This window comes from Pinus tabuliformis, chromosome 7 (genome assembly GCF_031772625.1).
Source record: "Pinus tabuliformis cultivar Carrire ecotype Pingquan chromosome 7, CPIR1, whole genome shotgun sequence".
Lineage (NCBI taxonomy): Eukaryota > Viridiplantae > Streptophyta > Pinopsida > Pinales > Pinaceae > Pinus > Pinus tabuliformis.
The window spans coordinates 1,043,321,736-1,043,338,024 of NC_142293.1; the positions used below are offsets into that span (position 1 = coordinate 1,043,321,736).

The 16,289-nt window shown below is 38.5% G+C and overlaps 1 protein-coding gene across 1 annotated transcript in view; it reads right to left on the reverse strand.

Annotated features, from left to right (window-relative positions):
• Nucleotides 1-14,597, reverse strand: part of FKBP12 (FK506-binding protein 12) — a 139,168-nt gene extending 124,571 nt beyond the window's left edge. Inside the window, exon 1 of the mRNA XM_089459315.1 lies at nucleotides 14,369-14,597. Coding sequence (XP_089315441.1) covers nucleotides 14,369-14,456 — 88 coding nt within the window. The 5' untranslated portion in view covers nucleotides 14,457-14,597. The remainder of the gene's footprint in view (nucleotides 1-14,368) is intronic.
• Between the last annotated feature and the right edge of the window lie 1,692 nt (nucleotides 14,598-16,289).

The following is a 16,289-nucleotide window of genomic DNA, read 5'->3' on the forward strand; positions in this document are numbered from 1 at the left end:
CATCTCTTGTGCATGAGTGATGAGATGTTCAAAGGCAAATATGAAGTCTGGAAGTACAAGCATATAAAGAGACCAACTAAGCTATAAGTTTGCAATTTAATGCTTGGAATGAAAGGTATGTATCATCACTAAATTTACCTACAATGATTTCATTTGGATGAAAGCTCTTATAGACCGCAACTAGAGGAAATGATCATTTATGTGCTTGGTTGAAAAATATGTATCAAGATTGTTTTATGAAAGACTAAATAAGACTATGATCTACTACTTAGTAAGATCATAAGATTGGTAAAGGTTTGATCTGTTATGATAAAGAGATACTTGAAGAAACCATCAAGGACAGTTAAAAGTTCATTAATGAGTTTTACAAATGATCTTCAATCATGCTCATGCATATATAAGAAAAATCTTCTTAATATCGCTAGAAACAATGACAATATCACAATTCAGATTGTGGTTGTAAGCAAGACAAAGCCACATAAGGGAAATATTTGATTTGAATGTGTGAAGTGTGATATAACAAATTTGTGCTTTTATTTGGAGATATTGCCTTGTATCTCAAATGTGTTCAAAAGCAGTATGCTTTAAAGGGATCTTGAAGTATCGATGACATTTGTTGTCATGAATCTTGCATTACATAAGTTGATTGTTGATAGAGTATGTGAGTACTAAAGAATGTGACCTATCAATCCAGGAATCTATTTGAAGAAAGCACACCATGGATATGACAATCTTACATGAAAAAGAGGTTGAGTTCCTCTTCAAGTTTGAATACCAAAGATTTCTTGAGAAAAATAACTCATTTACAAATCTGGAGGTATTCTTATGTCGAAGGATACGCTACTTGAATTGAAGGTGTCGAAATCAATATTTAGCCGAAAATACATGGTTACTAGAATTGCTAATAATGCTAAAGCAGTAACCAAATATACTATGGGTATATCATATTTCTCTCTTGATGAAGACATCTCATTATAAGATCCCTGATCTTGAATGGAATATTCTTGATTGTTTGCTAACGCATTGGGGCTTTATGATTGTTGGACATTTGGATATGGAAAGGAGAATTTGTACATGACAAAGTAAGTTGGACTTGCAAAGGGTATAAAATGAGTATTGTAAAACTAGGATCTTGGATATAACAACCCTAGGGTTTGTAGATAAAACCCTAGATCTTAACCTAGATCAATGTTTTTGCTTAAAGAAGAAGCCCTAACTCATGCAAGGCAGGAATGACATCATGCTAATGATGAGGAAGAGGATGATAAAGTTGCAAGATAGATACAAGAAGGCTAAGATCAAGAGGGAGTTGACATTTACTATAATCCTCAAAAGATAAGTACTTTATATCTCTCTTCCTCTATGAAACTACATTCGTCCCCCAGGGCCCACGAATCACAAATCCGTCGAATCGGACATGATTCGACCCGATTCATGTCCGAAAATCGGGACACTTCGTGTCTGATTGGGACACGATCAAATCCAGGTCGTGTCCTGATCTGGACACTACGTGTCCCAATCTTCGGACACGGGTCCGAAAAAAGGCAACCCGCGCGGTGTTAAAAGGTGAGTTTGTTGCCTTTTCTTTTCACTTTCACTTGTCTATTTTGTTGTGGGTTTGTTGTGGGTGTTTTGGAGCAAGGAGCAAAGAGTGTGGGAGCGTTTTCAAGGAGATTCAAGCAACAGGTAAGTGCATTTGCTCTCTATTTTTTTTGCATTTTTATTACAACAGTTTGCATATGCATTTCTTTTACAAATTTGTGCATTTTTGTTTTATTTTTTTACAACATTCATGGCTCAATCAAGGGCAACAAGGAAGGGGCAAAGGAAGGGGAAGAATGTCCCCATTGGAGATGCCCCTCCTCTCCCAATTTCATCAGAGTCTACTACAAGTATTCCCTCTATTGCAAGTAATGTTGAGGGAAGACTTCCTTCTCAATGTAACATTGAGAAATATCCCTTGTGGAAATATGTCACAAGAGAGCAAGGGCCACCCAACAAGGTGAAGGGAGGAGGCAATGTGAGTTGGAAATGCAACTATTGCCACAATACTTTCAGAAGCACATACTTCAGTGTGAAAAGTCATTTGTTGACTTTACCAAGTTGTGGAATTGGAGCCTGTACAAAGGTGCCTTTACCAAAGAGGAAAGAAATGGAAAGAGAGTCCAATGTTGGTATGGCAAATGTGGCTGCAAAATAATTAAAAAACCAAGAATGATGACCCCATTCCATTGTTGAAGAAAAGCAACAACACATTCCCATTTGAGAGTTCTGGTGGGGGACAAGCAGCAAAAAGAAAGGCAATTTCACTTGGTCTAGTGGACAAGATTTTTCAAAAGGAGAAACGGGAAGAGCTTGATCCCACCATTGCCTTTTTTTCTATCAAAACTTCATATCCTTTAATGTTACACGCTCACCTCTATTTATTGAGATGTGTCGAGCTCTAACTCAGGGGGCTCCATCGGGGTATGTGCCTCCTGGGTCTGAGAAGCTTAGAACCACATTGTTGACGAAGGCAAAAAAAGAGGTGGAAAGAATGCTTGAGCCTATTAAAGCATCATGGCCAACATCTAGGTTAGCATTGTTTCTAATGGATGGACAAATCCAGCACGGCACCCACACATCAACTTCATGGTGTCTTCCTTGAATGGTCCAATTTTCTTGTAAGTAGTGGATGCACTTGGACAATACAAGGATGCACAATATATGGATGAGTTGTTTATTAAAGTTATTAAAGATGTAGGTGTTGATTCTTGTGTGCAAATCATTACAGATAATGCACCTGTTTGCAAGGCTAATGGCATGATTGTGGAAGCTAAATATCCACAAGTGTTTTGGACACCTTGCATTGTCCATTCATTGAACTTAGCACTGAAATCCATTACTTATGATGTGCTTTGGATTGGTAACATTATTGAGGATGCACAGAATATCCGTAACTTTGTACAAAATCATACAAATGCCCTCACTATTTACAAGGAGTACAACAATCTATCATTGTTGAAGATTGCAGATACACAATTTGCCTCTTCATTCATCATGTTGAAGAGGTTGACGGAGGTCAAGACCGCTCTTGGGGCCATGGTTATTTCAAAGTTTTGGTCTTTTTGGAGAAAGATAGAACAAGTAGCCTCTAAAAGAGTGAAGGACACAGTGCTAGATGATGCTTGGTGGGAGAGGGTAGATCTACTTATTCAGATCATGGACCCTATCATTTCTTTGCTTCGATTTGCAGATACAGACCAACCCATCCTAGGAGAGGTTTATGAGGGATGGAATTCCATGATTGAGTCTGTGAGGAGCATCATTCTACAAAGTGAGTGCCCCGAGTATGAGACATCACTAGAGGCCTTCTTCACCACTATACAGGACATTCTTGTCAGCAGATGGGACAAGAATTGCACACTTTTACATTGTTTGGCTCACTCATTGAACCCAAAATACTATAGCCATGAGTGGCTGAATGGTGGACGTTCCTGCAGATTCCCTCCTCACATGGATGGTGAAATCTCACAGGGGAGGAAAGATGCATTCAAGCGGGTTTTTCAAGATAGAGCATCCCTTGATGAAGTGGAGGATGCCTTTGCAAAGTTTTCCACTGGCATTGATCAATTTGCAGGGTATGATCTTATTAGAGATAAGGGGGCTACGAAGCCCTATTCTTGGTGGGAAAATCAAGGGGCAAAAAGCCCTCCTCTACAGTAGTTAGCCATGAGGCTCCTCTCTCAGGTGACTTCATCCTCTTGTTGCGAGAGGAATTGGACCACATATGGGAATTTGTATAGTGTCAAGAAGAGCAGGCTTGAGCAGTCTGCTGAAGAATCTAGGGTAAAGTAGTTTTGTGATGATTCTTTGTTACTTGATAACAATTTTTGGAGTCTTTTTACTTTTCTTGTTAGTTTATGCTTCTTCTTCTACTTATTAGTGCATATGTGTGTACTTCATCAAACTGCTACCAAAACAAAATAACAAGAACACAAAGTTTGGCTCTCTGCCAGGGACAAAACCTCTCCACTCCTGAAAGGAAAACCCTTTGTAAGTTTTCTCTTATTGAAGCTTCTTATTTGAACAATTGTCAAACCCTAGACCCTTGACTAGGATATCTTCCAAGCATAAGTCAAATCCTTACTCTTTCTGCACTATAATTTCTGGCACATGATCCTCTGTCTTTCGGCACTTTCGCTCCTTAGCACTTTGTCCTTCTTCTGTTGCTTGTCTAAGTTAGGAAACCCTAGAACATTAGGGCTTCTTCACTTCATTATAGAGAGAACCTTCTTCTTCTTTCTTTGGATACCTCGTAGACCAAGATGCGCATCCAAATGATACCTTTAAGTGTGTTGCCCTCAATTGTTGTCAAATCTGCATTGTTGACTTCTAAAATCCTCGCATGTGTGGACAGAAACCCTAGAAATAGTCCTCTTGACCTCGTTGTCTTTTCCTTCCTTCTCTGCTGGAGAGAGAGGCCTTGTAGGCCTAGTTTGCACCCAAAACAGTAAGGAATATACCATTGTAATTTACTATTGATGTAGTTGCGGACTGTCCCTCATTCCTTCGCACGTGTTGCTATACATACCCTAGAAACAACCCTTCAATCTTCGTTGTTCTTCCTCTTCTCTTCGCCGCCTTAGTAGACCTTTTAACTCGGCTTGCTTCAACCTTCTTATCTCCTCTTTTCTTGCAGATTTCAGAGCTTGAGTTCCACGTTGAATGAGTGGACAACCTCTATAAATAGAGTATGTCCCTCCTCTTTAGGCCAACTTGATTGTCCTTAAGGCCAACTTGACAGTTTGCTCTATAATTCAAATTTATTCATTAGTTTTACTGCTTGTAGACTTCGTTGATGCTAGGAGAGCATTTGACTATGCTTGGAGGTGTTCCCATGACCTTGTATGATGACATACATGATGTAACATGCCCTCAAAGGATCTTATCATAATTACATTTTGACTTTGACTCTCTAAAAGCACTTCAAAATGTGCTTGACCTATTTTCAATGAGCAAGAAACTCATTGACAAATAATACAAAAATAATTTCTCTTTTCTTGAATAAGTACAAATATCAAAATTACATTTATGAAGACCTAGCCTAGTCACATTTCCTTCAACACTCCCTCTTAACTTGGGAGGTATTCATACAACATTACAATGTGTTTGGCAATTTTCAATCTTGAACAATTCACCTAAGAGAAACCGGATTTGCAATCCATATGTTATAGCATCATATCCATCAGCATTGTCATAGTGCAAGGCCTTGATTAACAGCTCCATCTCTTTAAGGGACCATGAGCTACAATGCTGGCAAGACCAATGATTTGTAGACACCTTCATCATTGTCCCTCAAGGTACATACCCACCCAGGTGTTCTCCAAGTATGACCTTCTACGACTATTCTTATCTTGGGTTCCCAACCCTCAAAGAATATCGGTCCTCTTGCCTACTCTTGTCTTGGATGCCTTACACATCCTCAAAGAGTAACGTTTGCCAGATCTCCCATTCTTTCTTCCCAAGTGAAGACAAGAATGTAGCATCTATCTTGTGTCTACATTTCCATTCATGGCCTTCATCTAGACTTACGGCTGTTAGTGCTGGTCTAGTGCATGACCCATGAAATCAAAAACACAAATGTCACTCCTTTGTAATCAGGGGTGATACAAAACTCCTCTTGATCAGGGACTTGTCAAAGCTCCCTCTTAACTGGGGACTCTCTTCTTCATCAGCAATTTCTTCTTCGTGAGTCCTTCAGCTGCTTGATCTCCTTCCTTTCTTGATGTCATGAAGTCTTTGTTCGAACTTCTTCTAGGTAGGGTACCATCCATCGATCACTTTCCTTCTTGGTTTGTCATGTCATTGCTTCGTGGAAAGTGACTATCAGGTTTTTCTTGTCACCTTGGCTACTCCTTTGTCATCTTGTCCATGCTTCAGAATACTCTTCTCATGGATGCTTTATTGTACTTTCTTGATTACATGTTTTGACCTAGTAGCCCCTCATGACTTTATCCTGATATTGCTTCAACATTACCTTTTCTTTTGTTGGGTGGCTTCTTCATCGCGACATCTCTGTAGAGTAGAATCAGTTATTTGCACCTTTATATCTCCAAGGCCTTCATAGGTGTCAAGGGTCCTTTCTTCCTTTATCAGAGTTGTCCTGCCTTCTTTCGGGAGATATCTTTCAAGGCATTTTGTCAGATCGTGATTCTTGATGATCATGGTGTTCTTCACATGCTTGATCTCTTTCTTCATTTGCGTCTTCTCAGGTAGATAGGTCAATCGACTAATGCTTCTTGCAAGAGCATTCCTTCATTGCTTGCTTTCTGGACTTGTCAGCGTTTCTTCTTGCTTCTTAGTCAGCAATCTTATGCTCCTTATGTCAGCATATTCTTTTGTTGACCTTCATTGCATTGTGGTACATGCCTTCGAGCATGTTCTTGGTGAAAGAGATTCTTTCATGCTTGATCATGTTATAGAACTATACCCATGACTTAATAACATACAAATGATAACACGACTTAAACTTTGATGCATACATACCTCATCTTGATTCTCCTTTGATCATCCTTTGGTGTGGCCCTTCTTGCTTCATCTTAGCTTGCCTACATATCATTCTTTTCTTGAAACCCATGAATGGGATTCCCAATGAGACATGTGCTTTGATCCATGTGCCTTGCAAATGTTTCCTTTCTTTTGATGATGTAGGTCTTCTAAGATTCTTATCATGATCAATTTTCTTTTGTCATGTATGAGCTCTTATACTAGGTATGCTTCTTCTACATGATATCTTGAGCTATATCTGCCATGCTCCTATATTCTAGAAGATATTTATGCATTTTTTGTTCTTATCATAAATGCTACATCTACATGAGTATCTATAACTCTATGAGTCTATGTATATCATGCTGCTAGATTCTAGAGGATGTTTCTAGCCATGCAATATTAATCTTATTCCTACATGCTCCTATGCTACTCAAAACTTTGAAAGAAGTCTAGAAGTAAAGAGTTTGACCTAGTCATAGTAGAGATCTGGAGGATCTTCCTTCTTTTGCTTCTTTCCTTCTTCTTTCATCTCTTGAGTTATGTGAGCTTCTTCCCTCTTTCTTTTGTTGTTGTCCTTCTTAAGCTTAGGGAAATCCCTTTTGTAGTGTCCATACTCTTGGCATCCAAAACATTGGATCTTGGACATGTCTTTGTTGTTTGTTCTTCATGGACCAAACTTGCCAAATTTACCCTTTCTTTTGGCCATGGTAGCAAATGCTTGCTCCTTTGATCCCACATCTTCTTTGCCTTAAGTCTGGTTTGCTCTGTTCTGCATAGAGACCACATTTCACAAAGAGTGGTTGCTTCCTTCTTGGTATATATGCTAGATGTGAAGTTTCCCCACTCCTCAGGTAGAGCATTGAGTACAACGATTGTCATCTCTCTGTTAGACATGACTTCCCCAAGCTCTTGAAGTTGATCTCTCATTTCAGAGATTTTCATGAAGTAGAGAGCTATTCCTTCCTTTGTTATCTTCATCTTGCACAATTCATTCCTCAAAGATATTACTTCTTCGGTTGTGGATATCGAGAATAGCTCTACTAGCTTATCATAAATTTCTTTCAATGTCTCAAATTTGGAGACATAGGGAATGAGGGAGTCTTTGATTAATTCTATCAGAATCCTTTGAGCTCTTGACTCGTCCTTATTGTACTTGGTTAAGGCTTGATTCTGTTCCTTAGCAGGGATAGTGATATTTCCTTTGACATGCTCTAGGAGTTCATTCTCCTTGAGTAGTAGATCAATCCTCTTCTTCCATGCAAGAAAGTTATTGGTACCTACTAATTTATTGCTTTCCTTGAAAAAAGACATTGATGTTTTGAGATGTAATGGATTGGCTTCCTCCTTGAAGGCTTGATGGCTTGTCTTCCCTGGATCTTGATGCTCTTCAAGTTGCCTTCTTCAAGTGGACTAGCTTGATGATGACTTGTAGCTTGGTGTAGGTCCTGCTTCAATTTGCTCTTCTTTGTAGGTGCCTTTATGTAAGGCTCTTCTTCTAGCTTTGTAGACCTCCTTTGATGATTGATGGATTGTAGACCCTTCTTGTCCTTGAAGTGATTGAGACTTCTAGGCTTGATGCTTCAACTTTGTGCCCTTTCCTTGATGTGTCACCTACCCTCTGATACCATGTTGAAGAATCTAGGGCAAAGTAGTGTTGTGATGATTCTTCGTTACTATATAACAATTTGTGGAGTCTTTTTACTTTTCTTGTTAGCTTCTTCTTCTTCTTCTTCTTCTTCTTTTTCTTCTTCTTCTTAGTGCATATGTGTGTACTTCATCAAACTGCTACCAAAACAAAATAACAAGAACACAAAGTTTGGCTCTCTGCCAAGGACAAAACCTCTCCACTCTTGAGAGGAAAACCCTTTGTAAGTTATCTCTTATTGAAGCTTCATATTTGAACAACTGTCAAACCCTAGACCCTTGACTAGGATATCCTCCAAACATAACTCAAATCCTTCCTCTTTTTGCACTATAATTTCCAGCACATGATCCTTTGTCTTCCGACACTTTTTCTCCTTCGCACTTCGTCCTTTTTTTGTTGCTTGTCTAAGTTAGGAAACCCTAGAACATTAGGGCTTCATTATAGACAGAACCTTCTTCTCCTTTCTTTGGATACCTCGTAGACCTAGATGCACATCCAAATGAGACCTTTAAGTGTGCTGCCCTCAACTGTTGTCAAATCTACATAAGTTTACTTCTGAAATCCTCGCACGTGTGGACAGAAACCCTAGAAATAGTCCTCTTGACCTCGTTGTCTTTTCCTTCCTTCTTTGCTGGAGAGAGAGGCCTTGTAGGCCTAGTTTGCACCCAAAATAGTAAGGAATATACCACTATAATTTACTGCTAATGTAGCTGCAGACTGTCCCTCATTCCTTCATACGTGTGGCTATACATACCCTAGAAACAACCCTTCAATCTTCATTGTTCTTCCTCTTCTCTTTGCTGCCTTAGTAGACCTTTTATCTCGGCTTGCTTCAACCTTCTTATCTCCTCTTTTCTTGCGGATTTCAGAGCTTGAGTTCCACGTTGAATGAGGAGTGGACAGCCTCTATAAATAGAGGTTTGTCCCTCCTCTTTAGGCCAACTTGACTGTCCTTAAAGCCGACTTGACAGTTTGCTCTATAATTCAATTTTATTCATTAGTTTTGTTGCTTGTAGGCTTCGTTGATGCTAGGGGAGGATTTGACTATGCTCAGAGGTGTTCCCATGACCTTGTATGATGACATACATGATGTAACATGCCCTCAAAGGGTCTTATCATGATTACATTTTGACTTTGACTCTCTAGAAGCACTTCAAAATGTGCTTGACCTATTTTCAATGAGCATGAAACTCATTGACAAATGATACAAAAATAATTTCTCTTTTCTTGAATAAGTACAAATATCAAAATTACATTTATGAAGACCTAGCCTAGTTACATTTCCTTCAACACAGTCCAGGGCAGAGACAATGGTGTATGTGCACACCAACCTTCATCTTATTTACAGGCAGAGGGATGAGTGGTTGAAGGGAAAGACAAAGATGTGGGATGTCTTTCCTGATCATATGGGTCTGGATAGTAGTGTTGAGTTAGCATTGGCCAACTTGGATCTTAATGATCCAGTGCTAGACCCTGTCAGATTTGATGATGGTGATACTTTAGAGGGGTCATCCTCCACACCAGCAAATGCAGAGATGACTTTGGATACAGAGGAGGAGGATGCAGCAGAGGAGAGCAGTGGTGACCATGATGATCAGGACAACGATGTTGATTTTGATGATGACTATGAGGATTGATGACTCATGAGTCATGAGCTACCTATTACCTTGAGGCTTGTATACTTGTAGACTGTAGTTGTTTTGTATTTACTATTTCTATTTGCCATTAGCATTGCACTACCCATGTAACACATTTTGATTTTGATGACTTAATGAGAAAACTACAGTATCTTTATCTTGTTATCTTGTCTTTCTCCTATTGGATCATTGATGAATTGAAAATGTATTATCATTTATCATTTATGTCACAATTGTATTTGTATGCATCATGTTAATTTGTAAATCTTACATCTAGATGAAGATCTATGTTTGAAATCAATGAATTTGTATCATTAATGAGAATTTGTGTAAGAAATATCTAATTTTTAATATATATATATATAACGTATCCGAACGTGTCCTATTCCAGGGGGGTCAACATGTGCGTATCCGATACTTGAATCCACGTATCAAGTGACTTAGCTCTTCCTTGATTATTATTGTTGTTATCTTTCTATTAGTTAGCCTCTTGTCTTTATTTCTTTTGTTGGGTTGTAATTGTTCTTCCATGACCTCCTAGTGAGGATTGCAGGTACATAGTGAAGGTTGCCAAGGCTCTGGCAGTAGATGGAAGTAGTGGAAGAACAAAGCAAAGCTTGTGACAAGAGGACTCTCCCAAAATCAATAATTTATGTTGAGAGATATTGTACTAGACAAGGTTCGAGCTCATAGGGAGCAGACAGATCAGAAGTATACCTTGACTATGCCAAAAGGAAGTCAATGGTGACTTCCAAATGGATCTACAAGATCTAGCATGCAGCAGATGGATGCATAGGCAATTACAAAGCAAGAAATGAGAATAAAAGGTTCTCCCAGAAAGAGGGAGAGGATCATGACAAGACGTTTGCTCCAATTGTCAAATACACTTATGTTAGAACTATTATCATCACTTTGAAAATTGCATCAGGTGGATGGAGAGATCGTTTTTTTCAATGGAGTTATTGAGTAAGAAGAAGTGTACATAGAACTAACTCAGGGCTTTGAGGTACATGAAAAGAATTCTCGTGATTGAAGAAGGCTTTGTACAATCACAAGCAGACACGTTGGACTTGGTATTCTTGGATTGATAAATATCTTATGAGTCTTGGTTGATCTTATTATTATGTGATTTGTTTCTGACGAAAGCAGAAGGACTCATGTGTCAAATGGAGCAATTGTGGCAGAAATATTTGCTTCCGAAACAAAGAGAGCAGTCAAGAAGCCTTGTTTTAGCTTCAGAGGGAGTTGACCTTTGCATTTGAAATAATGGACTGTCAAGTTAAGAGGCCAGCCACAATTGTCGCAACATAATTTGTTTCAGAAAAAGCACCTAGTAAGGGTAACCAGAAGTAGCCATGATGATGGATCCAGTGAAGGAAGTTTATGGTTGAGCCAAGGCATGTGGCTCAACATGTGAGGTATTAGCATGGTACAGTTTGTCATGGCATAATCAGTTATGGTTTGAGATATGCCTCATACAATGAAGTACAGCTACAGGGATTCAGAAATTCAAATCGGGCAGGAAGTGCAAAAGACAAGAAAAGTTCATCAGGATATTGATTTAGTTTTGGCTCCATGATTATTTCTTAGATGAGCAAGAAGCAGACATCTATTACATTCGGTATTGCAGAAGTCGACTATATTGCAACTTGGATTGTCAAGTTGTGAAGCAGTATGGCTTCAGAAGCTCCTAGCAGGACTGTCTTCATCAAGTGCAGGTGACGACCATGATGATAGGTCGAAGCACAATGAGATCTAGTACTGAGACATGGTATAAAAGGAAGTAGTATGGCTTCAGTAATATTCTTTAGTCAAGCAGATTGTTGACAAAGCCTTTGTTCTAGAATGAAGTTTGAATACTTCGAGGACAAGTTTGGAGTGATTGAGCATGTCTCTCTCAGCAAGAGGGAGTGATGAAATTGCAGTGTCCAGGACAGCCATTCTCCCTTGGTCAGATTGATCAAGATTGGGGAAGATGGTCCAAAGTGATAGCATCTAGCACTGACATTCTCCCTATGTCAAGTATGACCAAAATAGGGAGAATGGTCCAGCATAGGACAATCATTCTTCTTATGTCACGTGTGTTGACCGAAATTAGGAAGAATGGTCCTAAAGGTCCAAGATCACTCAGTTGAGTGGGTGCCTTTCAAAATCAAGCTCAGTGTACTATCCAGATAGGTTGAGTGAGCCCATTTAGCATCATGGCCTAGAGTGAGGCTTTTGTATTTGGGACAAGAGTACTCAAATGGATTGAGCATGTCCCTAAGGCTTCACCAAAAGACAAAGAGATTGATAGGATGATGGTGAAACAAGACTAGTTAGTATACCATGGGTCAATGGCATCGACCTGAATCACGGTGTCTAGTTGACGCTAATGATACACCATGTGTTAGAAGTAGCAACTAGGATTATGATGAGGATACAACATAGGTCAAAGGTACCTACCGAAATTATGGTAACTTGCTGATGCTATTGATTTACCATGTGACTAAGTTGTTGACAAGGATTATGGTGATTGAATGATGTTGATGTTGATGTTGATGAAAGATTGTTATAACCTTTTCTTGGAGAAATTTGTCAACATGAGAAAATCTAGATAGTCATTAAGAATACCTCCCTATCAAAGAGGGAGTGCTGAATTTTTGTAGCTATGGTCGACCTTCATAATTAATATTCTAGCCCTTGAAGTATTTGTAATGATAAATAAAAAGCATGTTCTTCATGTTATTGTCAAAAGAGAAATTTTAAGGCATGTTTTTCATCTCCTTTTCAAAAGAGAAAAATCGAATTTTGAAAATTTAATTTTTGGGTCCAATCAAACCAAGTCAGCCCCAGTCAGAAAGGCACCTATTCGGCCTCCAAAATCATTATATATATGCTACATGACTTTCTCCTCTTACGCAATTTGGATCATCATTCAAGCAAGTATCTTTCTACTCATCAAGCGAAGGAGACAAAGATAAGAAAGGACGAAGTTGACCAGAAGAAGACCGAGCTCTGTCTTTCTTCATTAGTCCTTGCATGTGTGGATCTGATCTCCTTCTGTGACCTTGCACGTGTGACAAAAAGGATCGAGAGCTTCTGAGGTATAACAAAACTACAAGACCTAGACTTTTGGGTGTAGAAGAAGGCCGAAATTCAGCCCTAGTAGAGCAGACCAGACCGATTCTCTTGGGAAAATGTTTGACCTGACTAGGAGGGAGTTGGACCAGGTTTGACCAAGTCTACTTTGTTGATCAATTTGACCTTGTTTATGATCCTACTGTCTATTGTTGAAGATCTTCTGTATAATTTCTTAAAGATTAATGTGAATATGAAAGAATTTAAAGTTAACATCATTAGAAGTAATTGTCAGCTAGAAGACCTACAAAAAATCACGAGACCCCAATCACAACCCATTCAAAATTGATGATTTCTATAATTTTGTAGCAAAAATTTTAACATAGGACTCCTAGGTATAAAAACAAAAACAAAAAAATGGGACTTGCACTATAAAGAGTTGGTTTGTGGATCCATCAGAATCTAGCAAATAATGAGACAATTTCAAGCTAGGTCCTAATAATAAGAAGCTACGGTTGTCTTTTGGGTTAATCATCATAGCAAGGGATTACTTTGCCATTGCCTTTTGGAAAAACAGATACAACCATGTTATCTCTAAAAGGAAATTTGTGGACCTCTGATTTGATCTCATGGGAGATATGCCTAAAAACAGTCCTGATCTACATATGGGTCCATGGGTTGACCGTGGAATTTTTGAATGTACATGTATCGGAGCCAACTGGAAATTTTTTGGGGAACTGTTTTTCACATCAAAAACCACCAAGGAAAGAAGCTAGGAAACTTGTACAACGTGCCGCACCTTCTGTTGCTTATATATGGAGGAGAATGGGCTCCTTGAAACAGAAAGCCTAGATCTTACTGGGCATAATTGGAAGCAAGGAAGTGATCAGAAGAACATCTTTTTTTAAGTGGAAGATATGCTTTCTGTGTGGGCACTCAGGTAGATATTACCCAAAATTTGAAGAACTATTGAAGAAATGCTGAAACACGATAATGAAGTAATAAGGGGGACCAAAAAAAAGACTAGGAGACGGCCAAAGATGATTAATAGAGAGAGGCTAAACCAGTATCCAGTTCGACAGAAAAGTGATAACACCCCCAGAGCGTTTACACACAAACATACACACACAATATAAAGATGAATCAAATGCAAAGTTACATATTAGTATTCTAGGGTTTCTATTTGTGGATGCATTCTCAACCCTTAATAATCTCTCTGTTGCTATATTTGTTTTTCTGAGATAGTGTTGAACAGTATTCATAAATGCTTTAAACCCTGCTACAAGATCCTACGTTCACACATTGAGGTCGATATGTGGGTATTCCATAGCCTAGATAAAAAAGTGACTGCGCTTCAACGCTGGGTACGTCAAACCTTCATAAAATAGTACAGTCCTACTTTCCTTTCTAAGCTCATTTGCATGGGAAAGGAGAGTAGATCGGAGATGAAGAAGGAAAAAGCTGCGGAAAGGAATAATAAGATATGAGAGGGTACCGTAGCCTGTGCAATGAACCGTCACGCTCTGGCCAGGACGCGGCTTGGGGCCATTGCCAGGCCTCAAAATCTCCTTCTCTACTCCCATTCTTCTTTTTCTGTGCGTAAAACCAATTCGTTGTGTTCAAATGAATTTGCTGCAATGCATTATTTCGTTTATTTCGTTTATATAGTCATTGAGAGCGAAGGGGCGACAACAGAACAGTGATTAATATATAGCCAAATGAATTTTGCTGTAATGCATTATTTCGTTTATATAGTCATTGAGAGCGAAGGGGGCGACAACAGAACAGTGATCAATATATAGCATTTTAGTATAACAATAAATATTTTTATTGTTAGTCTTATCTATTTATATATATAAATAAAACTGTATAAAGTTATCTTGATTAGAAGAAGAAAGTTAGGGTAAGAGGAAAACTCAATGTTATCTTGGTTAGAAGAAAGTTAGTGTAGGAGGAAAAAAATTAAACTATCTAACACAATCAATATTAAAGGGAAAAAAAATTCTAACACAAGAAAATTGAACTATCTTCAAAACAACGTTGGAGAGATCAATTTAGAAAGGGAAGAGGGGTTCCCAAAGCCTCAATAGTCATGAGTTAACAAATATAATTCAAAGTGCACTTGAGAAGTGCAAAAGAGCAAAAAATAGGAAATCTAAATTAAATTGTTTTCCTGAAAATGCTTGGTTTGATGAGAAATGAAAAATGGCAAAGAAAACCTTGAAAAAGGCACGCGAGGAGAAGATGAATGTAAAGTTATATAAGTAGATTTTAAAAAAGAAAAAAGATGAGTTCATGCAAACAAGGCGAGAAGAGTTAATATATCTAGGCAAGAATCACCCAAAGCATTTTTGGTAGGAACTTGGACCAAGGAAGAAGCAAATTGAAAATAATATTACAACCAATCAATGGTTTCACTATGCAAGACAACTCTATGAGAAAGAATTAGAGGAGGAACCTCCTCCCAAGATCAACACAACCACAAAGATTTTTACATTACATGAAGTAGAGTCAAGAATTAAGAAGTTGAAAATAGGAAAGGCAAAAGACTTGGTTGAACTTCAAGCAGAATATCTAAAGTGGGGAATGAACATTCTTGCACCGCACATCATGGAAATATTCAACAATGTCATTCGACAAGGATTCCCAAGAAATTGGACAACTAGTCTAGCAATACCCCTTTTTAAAAGTGGAGACATTAATAATCCTTCCAACTATAGAACTATTATGATCAATCCTTTGTTTGCAAAGCTCTTCAGCAGCATGGTGGAAAACAAAAACAGTAAGTGGGCGGAAGTCAAAGAAAAGAGGGCAAAAGGGCAAGCAAGTTTTAGGCCGAAGCATTCTATAGTAGATCATGATATCACGTTGAGACACATTATTGAAAAGGTTTGGGAGGGCAAAGAAGAAACATTTTTCTGCTTTGTTGATTTCAAAAAGACATTTGACACGATCCCTAGAGATAAGTTGTGGAGTAGAATGGGAGAACTTGAAATACCTTTGCATTATAGAGTTGTTGTCCATAGGCTTTATGAAGAGGTGAAAGTCAAAATTAGAACTTCAGCAGGCATTTCAGAAAGCTTTAGAAGTGACATCGGATTCAAGCAAGATTGCTCTTTACCCTACTCTTTTTGGTTTATATATTGATAAATTGGAAAAGAGTGACTAAATCTATAAGGTGGGGACAGTGTTCGGTTGGGGGAGTTTGTGATAAAGCTTCTTTTATATGTTGATGGCCTTATATTGATTGCTAAATCGGCTTAGAGATTGCAGATGCACCTATAGAAAGCTTTAGAAGTGACATCGGATTCAAGCAAGATTGTTCTTTACCCTACTCTTTTTGGTTTATATATTGATAAATTGGAAAAGAGTGACTAAATCTATAAGGTGGGGACAGTGTTCGGTTGGGGGAGTTT